This window comes from Seriola dumerili, unplaced genomic scaffold (genome assembly GCF_002260705.1).
Source record: "Seriola dumerili isolate Sdu_G_001 unplaced genomic scaffold, Sdu_1.0 BDQW01000665.1, whole genome shotgun sequence".
NCBI lineage: Eukaryota > Metazoa > Chordata > Actinopteri > Carangiformes > Carangidae > Seriola > Seriola dumerili.
The window spans coordinates 659,304-672,947 of NW_019174920.1; the positions used below are offsets into that span (position 1 = coordinate 659,304).

Consider the following 13,644-nt stretch of genomic DNA (forward strand, 5'->3'; position numbering starts at 1 on the left):
TGGAAAACATCTCCCACCCCATGCAGGACACTCTGACAGCACTGAGCAGCTCCTTCAGCTACAGGCTGCTGCACCCATGGTGTGTGAAGGAGCGATACCACAGGTCTTTCCTTCCTGCTGATGTTAGACTTTACAACAAAAACTGCACACAGTAGACCATACACACACACACACACACACACACACACACACACACACACACACACACACACACACACCAAAGACCGACAAATCTAAATCAAAATAATTCATCATGTGCATTAATTCAACTCGTGCAATATCACTTATCCGCTGCTAATGTCTTGTGTTTTGTTATATTTAATCTCTAAATGTACATATTATATTATTATGTAATTCATCTTTTTTTAAGTACTCTGTACTGACATTTCACAGTAATTTCTTTTGATGTGCTGTCACTTTTCTGCTGTAACACTGCAAATTTGGAAGCCAAGAAAATCACAAATAAAACACAATAAACAATATATAAATATTTATATAAAACTTTTCTGAGAACCAATCTTCAATCAACAAAACAAGCCTGCTAAGTCTGATGTTTCATGTCTTTTTTCAACAAGAACATTATTTACACAGTAAAATTAACACATTGTGAATTAGCCATTATCTGACAATATGACAAAACATTCAGTGTCAGTTTTCAGTCCTTTCTATGCTGATGTATGACATTTTAAGAGAATGAACACCTGTCTATATCACAACTCTGACTCATGTTGTCACAGTTTGTATTGTTTCTGTGTGGTGATTATATTCATGCTGCTCTGAATAATGGTGAATCGTGATATCCCTACCTGGGAAAACACATGTATTTTTCCAGATCAACACATCTGTCCAAAGTCTAAATGACACACATCAAGATTGTATGAATCACACATGTAGCTAATAAGTGACCTGTTTCTGACCTGGCATGTCGTGTCTATCACCTGTGTGTTTCCCACTCCTACGTGAGCAGACAGGCATGTGGCCAGAGTATTTAAGAGAGTAGAGGGTTTGTTCAGTACCTTCTGGTCTGACCTCACAGTGAGTACACAGCATGAGTCCATTCATATCTTTGTTTCATGTCTCCACAACCAAAATTCCTCATGGAACTTGTTCAACAGATGTTACAGATGTGGTGTTTGGGTCTGTTCGGCTTCCTCGCTGCAACATCATACGGTGAGTTGACTCTTGGAGTCAGTTTTATTGAAATGACAAACTACATGAACATTATATTTGCTAAGCTTGTATATTTTTTCAGTTTTAATTTCAGGCTAATTGAAAGCAAAGTGATTTGTGACTGATGGTATAATATGTTGTATATCAGCTCTTCATTTCAATAATATGAGGTTTACACTGAGTGAAATATTCAGACCTAAGACTCTATGCCCTTTATGGCTGCACAGTACAACCATGTGCAAATATTCTAAATGTTTATGCATTATTTTTACACATTCAGCACCAGTAGGCCGATAACCATATTTCTAATAAACTAATAAGTGCTTAATTTTATTGTTACTTATGCTACTTTTAGATGATGTAACTGTTTCACTTAAAGTACCTGTTTGGGAACTGATCCAAAGGTTGTATTAGTGGTAGTTCAGATTGAGGTCTTTCTACTGAGTCCACAGTTATGATCACATTTATGGAGTATTCCAGTTATGTTTTGTGCCAGCTGGAGTAGTGAGATAGAAACTCTTACTTAGTCAGTCCAATAAAAAAAATAAACTACGGGCTGCACAATTAATCAAAATATGATTGAAATCGCAATATACAAATCACAGGAGCTGCAGTTTTTCTAATAAAGGTAAAATGTGTCACATTGTTGGGCATTGTTAGAACCATCAGTGTTGTGGTGTTACAGAGACCTACAAATGATATTCTCCAGATGTAAAGGAGTACATATTGCAATTTCCATATAAAACATTATTATCATTATAAGATAATCACAGTATGATTCTTTTTGCTTATTGTGCAGCCCTACAATAAACTATTTGATGATAAAAGTCTAACATTGAAGAGTGGAGAGCCCAGACACCACACTGGGTGTTCTGAGTTTACTCAGTTGATACAGATACATGATAGATATGGATCTGCTGAATGTGGATCATACAATTGTGTAAACAAGGATGTGAATGATGAGATTTAACATGTAAGTGTCAAAGTTGTGACCTTTGACCTTTCTCATGTTCCATGTAAAAGTCATATCCTAAATGTAAAAACCAAGGTCAGACTTAAAACGAGGATCTAGTGTGAATGTAAAATGTACTTATACTAAGTCAATGAGGTCCAGTTCTAGTATAAATATGCAATCAATCAAACAACATCACATCCATTGTGATCTGATTTTTTATTAATTTGATGACAAAACTGAATTCACTTCAGATAGAAGTAAAAAACAGTACAAATCATTTTGAGTCCTCACCAAAAGATCTGTGCGTGCACATTTGCAGCCTGGACAAATAAAATGGTTAACATGTATTTGCTAGGTTTACAGTGTAACCTTGGCAGTAGAAAACTTCTCCTATCACCAAGATAAGCTATCTATAACCTTCAGCTGTTGTTTCTTTCATAGAAAATTTTCAGCCCAGGAAGCTTCAAAAGGACGATATATTATATTTGAGTTGCCAGTATATGATATCAAAACTGCATGTGAGGATTTGTCTGAGTGGTGTGTTCTCCATGTCTGCAGCGGCCGAGGTCTGTTTTGATGGGTTGGGCTGCTTTAATGACCTGGCTCCCTGGGGGGGCACTCTCCAGAGACCAACCTCTGTCCTACCCTGGAACCCCGAGGAGATTGGCACCCGCTTCCTCCTCTTCACCCAGAGTAACCGCTATTACCAGGTAAGGAGTGGTAGATTTAATTATCTATTCTGATAAATTGTATTTTGTTCCTTCAGTAGACAGTGTTTCCTTCCTGAGCTATGGCAGAAGGGTAGTGACACAAAGAGGGAATTTAGTTCTAAACAAAGACCGCAATTTTATTTTTCTAATGCTGAATAGGCTGAAGGCTCATATTAACTTCAGCTGAACTTTAGAAGTATTTTGTTGGGCCATCTATTCAAGATGGTGGATGAGACCACATGTTCTCTTGTTCCATAGACAAAAGAGGGTCAATTAAACTCAGTTCCCCAGAATCCTTCATTTTTTCACACCTGGATGTGAAACCCACCCATGTGCCCTGTTTGCAGCTACTTTTGGTCACTGTGTGGCACCAGGTCAACAAACCCAACTGTGTCCCATTCTGTCTCTCTGGCTCACCCCTGGCAGCAGGAGCAGGGCTCTCTGGAACATGGTAGCTCTGTTGCTACTCTTCTGTGCTGGCCTTGGAGCAGACTGCTGTACTGCACTCTATCTAATCAAGAGTGGACACATTTAATTTAGTGCCAGCGGCTATGGAACAAAGTCTGCCAGCTGTTTGTCGAGCATCTAACTGTGTAAGAGACACAGAAGCCACATGGCTAGACTGGCCTGTACCAACCAGGAAACTGCAGCTCTCTGGATTTAAACAGAGCAGCAGAGAGGACCTCTCTCCTTCCATGGACTGGGTAACATTAACTGGGCCTAACATAGCATAGCACAGCACAGGACTCTTCACCCACATATTTGTAGTACATCCAGCATTATATTTAGAGTGAATCTGTATTGGCTATTGTGTCCCTCTTTAGGATGGTGCCCCAAGGAAATATTAATATTAACTACAGTTGTTATTTAATATTTTTATTATTAATATTTTGTTCATTTCCAATAAATAATAACCTGTCTGTCCCTCATCACTTATTCATTCCTTTGATATATAAATATATTGGCATAAGACAGATGTGAAAAATGTGAACCTATTCTTTAAGCTCTCTGTGTGTTCATTAATGCTTTGCTATTGAAACCGTCAGGAGATCAAGCCTGATCAAACCATCCAGGCCTCAAACTACAATGGGCTGAGGAAGACTCGCTTCATCATTCCTGGTTATCTGGAAAGTAGAGATGAGGACTGGCCACAGGAGATGTGTAAGGTAGGAAGACACATTGTACATTCTAGAACAAAGAACCCACGATGACAGTTTGATGAAAGCTGTGTTGACTAACCTGTTGCTCTGTATAGGTGATGCTGACGCGGGAGAATGTCAACTGTATTGCTGTGGAGTGGAAGAAAGGTGTGAAGTCTCAGTATGCTCAAGCTGCCAATAACGTCAGGGTGGTGGCTGCCCAGGTGGCATCCATGATCACATTCCTCATGGTAAATCCAGCCCGTTTACTGTCTGACTCCAGCGTACTGTAGGTTTAGGTCACACTAAACTTCACATCACACCAGCAGACAGGGTGGACAGGACACAGACAGACACAACTGGAAATTGAGAGGATATTCCCATCTACACACAGCAGTACATGACATTCTGTATGTTTGATGTATGACAGGGTGGAAGATACATTATCTTTGACTTAAATATACATGTTGCATAACACAGGCCAACTACAAGCAGAATGCCAGTAAGTTCCATATTATCGGACACAGCCTCGGAGCTCACGCTGCAGGAGACGCTGGGAGCAGGATCACTGGCCTCACACGTATCACAGGTAAACCTGCTGCAGCACACACCTGATGATGGTCTGTTAGCTGATGTTTGGCCCTCTCGTTCAAGTTAGTAAGAGAAGGTTAACGTACATTACTTGTGGTAGTTGCTCATACTACATTCAGTGTCACACTGGTTTGCACTGAACTAATGACTGACTATTTTAATATGTTGAAAGAGATATGCAGTGTATAGTGGAACAGGAAACACAATAGTAAAAAAGGTTACACTGAGAACAGACATGCACATGGTGAAGGCTCCATGTCTTACGCTTTTTCCAGACCATCCAAATCAATGGCTTTCATTCAAATCTTTTCTATTTTTGTTATTACAGTTTCACTCATTCATTTTCACCAGTCATACGGGAAAACTGTCAATAAGGAGCTTCCTGACTCATGAAGAGTTTGTCTGGATGTTTAGCTACATTAAATATACATCAGGAGTTTATGAATTATTTCATTTTGTGAAACTCAATTTTAACTAATATCTAATATTAGATTGAATTGAATGTGATTACTAGCCTGACACTGACTGACACTATAGAAATTTCATTATAGATTCCTTTAGATTCCTTTAAACCTTTGAAGATCTGTGATCAAAAGAGTATTGTTTTGTATTGTATCATAGTCTGTATTTATAAGATCAAATGATCTCTGTCAGATGATCACAAGAGAAAGTTTGTTGATACAGCAACACCAACAAATATAATTCATAGGCTAAAAGCAACACAAGCTAAATCAGTTTTCAGTTGGCTCATGTTTCTATTAAAACATATATTCCATTAGAATAATGGGTGAATACAGTGCAATCACACATTTGTGCACATAGTAATTTGAACTGTGATGTGCTCCACTCACTGATGGCTGTGCAGAGTTTCACATCATCTTCTGGTCTGAAGACAGATTTTGTTCATTTTAAATTCTCATGTTTTATCATCCCTGTCCCACACCGCAGGTTTATTTTGGCAAACGGGTACAGACAGATAAATGTTTCTGTGATTTAATGCCATTCACTCTCTGCAGGACTGGACCCAGCTGAGCCTTACTTCCAGGACACTGATGCCTCTGTGCGTCTGGACCCCAGCGATGCTGCCTTTGTTGATGTCATTCACACAGATGGACTTCCTTTTGACTCCAAACTTGGTACATATCACTGTTGCTCACAAGGAATAAGATCAAGATGGGAAGTATTCAGTATCTTCACTGTACTTTCTAACCCCATGTTAGTTTATTGTACCTGTAATTTGTATTAGTTTTAGAATTTGACAGTACTTAAAGAACAAAGTGAAAAATAATGTTCTGTGCTATTAAAACAGTTCCAGTCAGTTTCAATTAAACTGCCTAATAGAGTTAGAATAGATTAAATAAATAACTGAGGTGCAGCTCTGTACAATAAGTGATCTCTGTTTCAATCCTCTCAGGTCTGGGCATGTCACAATCTGTGGGCCACATTGACTTTTATCCCAATGGAGGAGGACGGATGCCCGGCTGCTCTGCCAACAAAGGCAAGCCCTCTGACCTGGATGCTATCTGGGAAGGTGAGATCAACAGAGACGTACAAACTTTTAATTTAAATGCAATGACACTGAAAATGATTTTGTTATAGTCCCACTTTTTCTGCCACCCAATCAAAGATCAACTTCACACTCAGTCAAGGTAGTTGTTTGGATTTCTGTCCATTGTTGTGTCTAATTGCAATTTCAATAAAACTTGTATAGGCTCCAGACTTCTGATTATTTTACCGTTTATGTCCATGTGTTCTGGATCTGTACTGACAAACTGCAGAGATACTGAGAGCAGCTTTCTCTCCTTCACATTAGAATTAGAGTCTAATGACTTGAAAACATTATATTTGAGTCACATTGTTATGGAAAAAAAACCCAATTAGAACAATTTTCAGTCGCAACAGCAGCCTCACATCCCCATCCAGTAGCACTCTCTCCTTGGAGAATACATGTATATGCTACAAGTTGGTGTCTTGATTATGTTTAGTGGCACTGCTTTTGCAAGTGAAGGAAGTGCAACGTTTTTATACTACATGATCTATGTTGGTGGCCAGGTAAATCTTATCTCATCTTCATCCATGAGTCTCTATTTATGCAATATCTTTTGGTTTGCAGGGTTACCCAAAAGCAATGGGGGCCCCTCATGGTGTTTATGGGAATTGCATTATTTTGCTGGTTCGGCTTCATAAGAATTAACAGTGTCACCAGACATCTGACATCTAAGATGGTTATTGTTCGGTGTCAGCAAATTAATCTGCAAACCTTATTGTAGGCAATGTACAAGGCAGTTCATTAAACATAATACAAGAAACATCAGGGTCAATTAAACAGTCATTCACAATAAAATTTCAAATGATTTAATCTGGTTGGTCTAAATCCCCTCTGTTGTTAAGATCCATAGTTTCTCTCATGAGAATAAAATAAACTCAGAGGCATATGACATGACCTTTGATCATTCTGCTCCACACTACAAATCAAGTGTTCTCAAGTCTGCAGGCTTCATCCCAGCCACTCCTCCTATACATGACACAATGAGTCATACATCCTATTTTTTCAACCATGCAACTTACAATGCAGACCCCCACTGTGGAATATTGGAGTTGTCCCAACGGAAAAATCGTAAAGAAACCCCCGGCAGAGTTATTCCTGCTGGTCCCATCTGAGCAAATATTTTCTAAAATGAATGACGACGGCCTTCTTTTGAAATGTGCTGGTGAGTAGCAAGGCTCAAGTGGCAGCATTGGTGCCATGCCTGGGTCAGGGGTGGGGGTGGGGGGGGTGTTGGCACAGCTGAATATGCCACTTTTGATCCTATAGATAAGAGAGGGAGAGTGGGAGCCAGGGCTGCATAGCTGGAGTTCTTGGAGCGCCTGGTGTTTGCCCTGTACTGGAAGAGAAAACAACAGAAGCCATGACCTCTCTCTATCTCTGTCTCTAACCAGCTCTAGTGATTTAGTATCCTTGTAGTTAATATATAATATAATATAATTCTCCCCTCCAGCTGACAGCTTCTCTCTGACCCGTCAGCTGAGATTCAAGACCTGAATAAGCATTCACCTCTCTTCTCTTATTCCTCCTGACTTCACCCTCCCTCTCACTTCTCTTCCCTGTCATCACCTGATCCAACCTTTTCCCAGGTACTGTGAAGTTTGATGCCTGCAACCATGTCCGAGCCTACCAGTACTACAGTGAGAGCATCGTTAAACCCCAAGGCTTTGTGGGATTTCCCTGCTCTGATGAGAACAGTTTTGCTGTTGTAAGTCTTTGGTTTTTGATGACTCTGTGAGTTTATAAATATCTAAATGCTGAGGAGCTTCTGAGCTTACTTTAAAAGAAAAAAGAAAAGAGATACTGTCATTAATAATCAGTGTTGAATATGCAGTGTCTTAGTATTGTGATTGTCTTCCTTTACATTTTGCCTGGCATTATCCTTGGAGGAAGAACTATTCAAATCCTTAACTTGAGTAAAAGTAGCACTAAGAAAATGTGGAAGCCAGACATTTGGCTTTTTTACCTCTGGTAAATACAAAAGCACCTTTCAGATTGTGAAATTGTTGTATACAGTACAGGATATACTTATATTATTGTTACATAATCTTATCAAATCATGTGCATTGACACATAAGCAGCTTTGTTAAGTGACTGGTTGAAGTGGAGCTAATTTATGTAAACTCTTATCTCTTATCTCTATCTGCAAAGTATAGCAGGCTAACTCAATCTGTCAGATAAATGCAGTCTGCAAATAATAATGTATGTACATTATACATTTATTATATTATATATACATTATACATTACATTTCTGTATGGATTATAGAAGAAGTCAAATATTTTTGCCACCAAGTCATGAAATGAACTTGGAGTAGTTAGTGCAGAATGAGATATACTTCTTTTGCAGTCATATATATGAAGAGTTAGGTGGATTTGTAAAAATGTATTGTAGTGTCATTTGCAGCTCTAAAGGCCCCAGAGAAGCTTCTGGTGGTAGGGGTCACAGATAAGGGATCTGGGGTAGGGATAAGTACTCATTTTAAAAAGTGACTCAGGGCTATCAAATGGGCTCAGACAGGGGGGTGCTGGAAAAGAGGCCAATATCTCCAACCCCTCAGCATGTGTATGGGATTGCCACCTGTTGCTGCTGTATGATACTGATATGGCTATGAACCATTTCTTTAGTTTTGAAGTCAGTTTGGCAAAATTGGATTTTGTTGCAGCAGAGGGGGCGATGTAACTGGGCTTCCCTCATGTCCTCCGTGGGGAGGGCTTGTATCTGCAGCTGTTGGTGTTAATGACAGTTTATCCCTGCTCTAGACACATGTCCCGATCAAAAAAGGTCCAGGGAGTGCCAAGCATGACCTCATATGACTATGTCCCTGTTGAGAGATGACAGCACCTCCTTGTCATTCACCTCATAAACACTTTCTGGTGTTATTCCTGCAGCCATAGCTGACAGCCACAAAGTCAGTCTGTTCCCACACAGTAACTTACTGCACAGCCATATTTATAACGTGGCAATCTGCAACATTTTGGAGGACCACAGGAGGAAAAGTCTTTTAGGGTTGTCACTTTTCCCTGACTGTTCATTGACAGGAGAAGATCTTCACACTTGGCCATGTCCTTGTCTTCACAGGGAAAGTGTTTCCCATGTACAAACAGCCAATGTCCTCTGATGGGCCACTCTGCCGACAGGTTCACTGTGACTGATGGCAGTTCAAAGACAAAGTACTTCCTGAACACAGGCAGTTCAAAGCCTTTTGCCCGTAAGTATCCTGCCCTGGCAAAAATAACAGTGTGACCAACATATTGAAACTTTTTCACATCATTACGGCTATATGGGCTGGAACAATTCTCCAATAGGCTCAGAAAAAATCCCTTCAGGTGAATATGGGTAAAGTCTAAAATACATTGTCATCCCTGAAAACGTAGGCACTTTTTCTAATGTCATGAACAGTTCACCTCTTAAGATGATGCCAGGAAGTTTAAGTTTTATCTTGCCTCCAAGTTAAACTTTAAAGCTTTAGGTTTTAAAGGTTTTTAAGCATTATTATATTTATTATTATTAAAAGTAATTTCACATTTTTAGACCACAAGAGTGCAGTGCATGCTAACATGACCTGCTGGGTTAATGAGTAACAAAAGCAATTTACGCTTCATTATATTTCCAAAATATCAAGTTGTTGGCTATATACAAGTATGAATAATCATCAATAATCATGATCTTAATAATGGATGAAGACAGCTACAGTAAGCCCCAAGGGGAAACAATTTGTCATTGGTCATTGCCTAAAGCAAGCTAAACTTTGCACTCAGTACTCAAGTGTGTTTGGATACTGTCAAAGGTTGTTATGCATCCACTTCAAATGCTTTTTGGTTGTATGTAAATGCAGAACTGGTGAGAGATCAATAGTACAAGCTTTTGAAGTACAAAGGTGTTTCCTGGAAGCAGTGGACCATGTAGATGCAATATATATAAAACCTGGAAAAAAATTAGTAGAAAAGATTCATTTGTTTCAAGGTTTCACTGCAAAAATATGTAAAAACTGTCTAGCAATATTTTCTCCTGTGTTCTTTGATAACCCTCACTGATGTATCAAGATGTTATAACACTACACCAGAACTACAGTGAAATAATGTGACGGCTGCCTATTTCTTCCCATTTCTAGGTTACAGCTACAGAGTGACAGTGACCCTGGATGGTCCGCGCTGGCCTAACCCAGGATTAATGTATGTGGCACTAGCTGGACACAGTGACAGCACCAAGGAGTACCAGCTCTATGTGTAAGAATGTCATGCACTGTTCTGTGGAGCTCACTATGGGGTTTTAGTCTGTGTGATGTCACTGAAGAGGGCACATCTCCTTTGTTAAGTCTGTGCCTCTTACTGTCAAATGTGATCAAAAGGTTGCACTGAAAAATGAATGGTGCCATCTTAGGGTTGTCGACCCTCAGTCCTTGAGGAAAAAGATGTTTTTTAAATGCATTCTCACTCCAAACACTGTAGAAAACCGGGACATTATGAGGCTGGAGTTTGGGATTACCATTCACCACTCACCACACCTGGTGCAGCAGAAATATGCATGGGTGGAGTAGATCATGCTGTACTTCTCAGTATGCCTTCCCACACAGTGTAAGATTTTCTGGAGGGCCATCTAGTGGCTACTAGTAAACTGCAACAATACCTAAAGCCTCTGCTCCTGGCACATCAGGCAGAGATGCTGTAGGGGAGGAGATGAAGGGTAGACCATTGACTGCAGACATGACACCATCAGTCAGTATCTGAAACTGAACAGATCTGTGATCAGACAGCAGACAGTTACCTGATCCTCGGGCCTGGTCAGCGGAGAGTGATACACAAACCAGACAAAAAACTGCATAACATGACAATGAAATCTGCTCACATGTGGTCTGCTGGAGAGGCTGATCACATAGGAGAGAGGAGTTAGATTGTTACTGTATATTATGTGTGTATACAGGTTAGCAGAATCTGTGATCTCTTTTAAGTCTCTTCTTAAAAACTTACTTTTAATTTTGAGTTTTTTCTTCTTTTACCTTTCCTTAAAGTGTTTTATTTCTCTTAAAGTTACTTTGTGCTGTTTTTATACATCTGATTGTTTTAATTGTTTTATCTGTTATTATTCTCTTTGAAATCTATTCATTTAATTGATTTTATTACACAGATTTTGAAAAGTGCTAGATAAGTAAAGATGAGTTAAAATCACATCACCACATATCTCTGTTACAGTAATGAAGCTCAGGTTATAATGTCATTTTTTTTTAAATGAATGTGCTCCTACATTTGATGAAGTGTGTTAAAGTGTGATCTGTGGGGACATTTCTCTAGGGGTATTCTGGTGCCTGGAAAGACCTATGAGATGCTGGTTGATGCTGAGGTGGACGTGGGTGATGTGATGGAGGTGAAGTTCCGGTGGAACAATCACATCTTGAACCCATTGAAACCCAAGTACGGAGCAGCTAAAGTGGAGCTGCAGAGAGGAAGGGACAAGAAGATGTAAGTTTGTCTTTTCTGTGAAGATGAGTGCCAGGTGGTTTTCTGCACACCTGCATGTGAGATGTTAGAAGAGTGAAAATTAAGCATAATGTTAAATACGTACAAAATGTTCTGATTAGAAACTACATTTATTATGTGTTTCCCAATGAAATTAGAGATAATTTGTAAATAACTGATCCTGGTCGTAATGAGTCAACAGAAAACAGACTTACTGAGGGAAGTGAAAGCTGAGGTCTATAGAGATAAAATGTTTAACAAATTGTTCTTGTCCATGAAAAGAGCTATTTCCCTTTAATGGAGAAAAATTTATAGATTGTTGAAAGTGCATTTATACTGTAAGTGGAAATATATGTTTTTTGTGATAATTTTTTTCTCCCAAAGGAACAGAGAAATGCAAACATTACAGTTTATATCAAAACAAGCAGTAATTATAAAAGTCACAATTGAAAATAGTGAATAATTTTGAGTAAAAATGATGCGAATATATATACATAATACCGATGATGGTAATTAAATCAGCAACTTTTATTATTACGGATTTAATGGAATTCTCACCCAAAAAACTGCAGGTAAACAATCTATAGACTTAAGTAAAAATATAATAATATTATTATTTATTATTATACAACTATTTAATCAGTGAAAGGTGTTCATTTCTCACTCTGAACTTCCCAACTTTTCAAAAAATTTTTCTCTCTGCCCCCCTGTCTGTCTACATTCCCCATTGAATTATATCATGTATCATTTGTCTCCAGAGAACCAAGCTGATATTTGCAATACATCTCCAAGTGGTTGCATGAGGAATCACAGGATGGGCATGGGGAAATATTTTCAATGAGCCCTTTCACCGTTGGGAGTTCTAGTCTCCACTTAAAATCTATAAAAGTAACAGTGAATGAAAATTAAATGAAAAAACTTTTTTCCCTTTAAACATATTTTTCTTCTCCTCTTTGAAACCAAATATGTAGAAAACTTTTAAAGTGGAAACTCTTCCCTTTGCCACATTACTACATTATCACATTTAGCAGATTTGATGATGACAAAATAATTGGTTATACATCAAATGAGGAAATATTTGTTTTACATATTATGTGTTTTAAATGCTATATAGACAACACATGAACAAATATAAATCCATTTTGTTTGCCAAAAAGTCAAAACATAGACTGTATGTGGTGTTCCTGATGTTTGGGGTCAGTCAGAGCACACAGAGGTTGAAGTCCCTGTTAACATTATGTGAGAAATTCAAATAGAGTTACATGAAGTTTGGGGTTAAAGGAAAATGTAGACAGAGCTGGGCTGTGTTTGGACCAGCTGTAGCCACTAGAGGGCAGCATGGGACTGCCACTAGTGCCATCTAGTGGTAAAGGCTGCTGGGGGTTGGGGTTGGGGATGAGATGATATGGTACAGTACATCCTGAACATTACTGTGTTATCCTGTGATACTTTGTTTCATAACTACCAACAGGAATAAAATGTAGTGATGTGGAAAGATTTAGCTTCTCCTGGAACAAACCACACAGATTACAAACAGTCAGTGAATATAAGATTTATTCTTCAATATTGACATCAGTACATTAGAAGAGATTAACACAATACTTCAACCAAAATATTCCTTTAGACTCTGTTATGTAATGTCTCTGTCTCTTTTTTCTTTTCTTCCTTCACAGGTTCTTCTTCTGTGGAACGAACAATGTGGCAGAGAATGCAGTCCAGTCTGTGCTTCCATGCCAATAATAACCTAATCATAATCACCATGTCACTCAGGGTCTTTCAATAAAGATTTTGCATTCACACACATTTTATTTACAATTTTTTATTATCCCAAAGGCATTTAACAAACTGTATCGACAACTTTACACAGCAACACTGTTATTGTGAATAGACCTTTTTTGTCTGTGTGTACAAGCTGTACACATAAAAGATAAAAGATATACAAATAAAAAGAGAAACCAACATAAAGTGTCTCAGTAAGATGCTGTCTTCAGAGCAGCTTCACTGCTTCAAGTCTATGAACTCTGCTGGAGGATGAACCATTCTTCATAAAGACATTCCCCCATGTGGTGTTTTGATG

At 38.7% G+C, this 13,644-nt stretch overlaps 1 protein-coding gene across 1 annotated transcript; it reads left to right on the plus strand.

Moving 5' to 3' along the window:
• The first annotated feature begins 997 nt into the window (after positions 1-997).
• Positions 998-13,370, plus strand: LOC111236416 (inactive pancreatic lipase-related protein 1-like). Its single transcript, XM_022765132.1, has 13 exons — positions 998-1,035; positions 1,116-1,170; positions 2,684-2,835; positions 3,882-4,001; positions 4,091-4,225; positions 4,455-4,563; positions 5,582-5,701; positions 5,980-6,096; positions 7,701-7,819; positions 9,193-9,322; positions 10,226-10,340; positions 11,403-11,570; positions 13,241-13,370. Exons 2-13 carry the CDS (start codon positions 1,116-1,118, stop codon positions 13,305-13,307), a joined length of 1,407 nt encoding a protein of 468 aa, XP_022620853.1. The 5' UTR covers positions 998-1,035; the 3' UTR covers positions 13,308-13,370.
• The last annotated feature ends 274 nt before the right edge of the window (positions 13,371-13,644 follow it).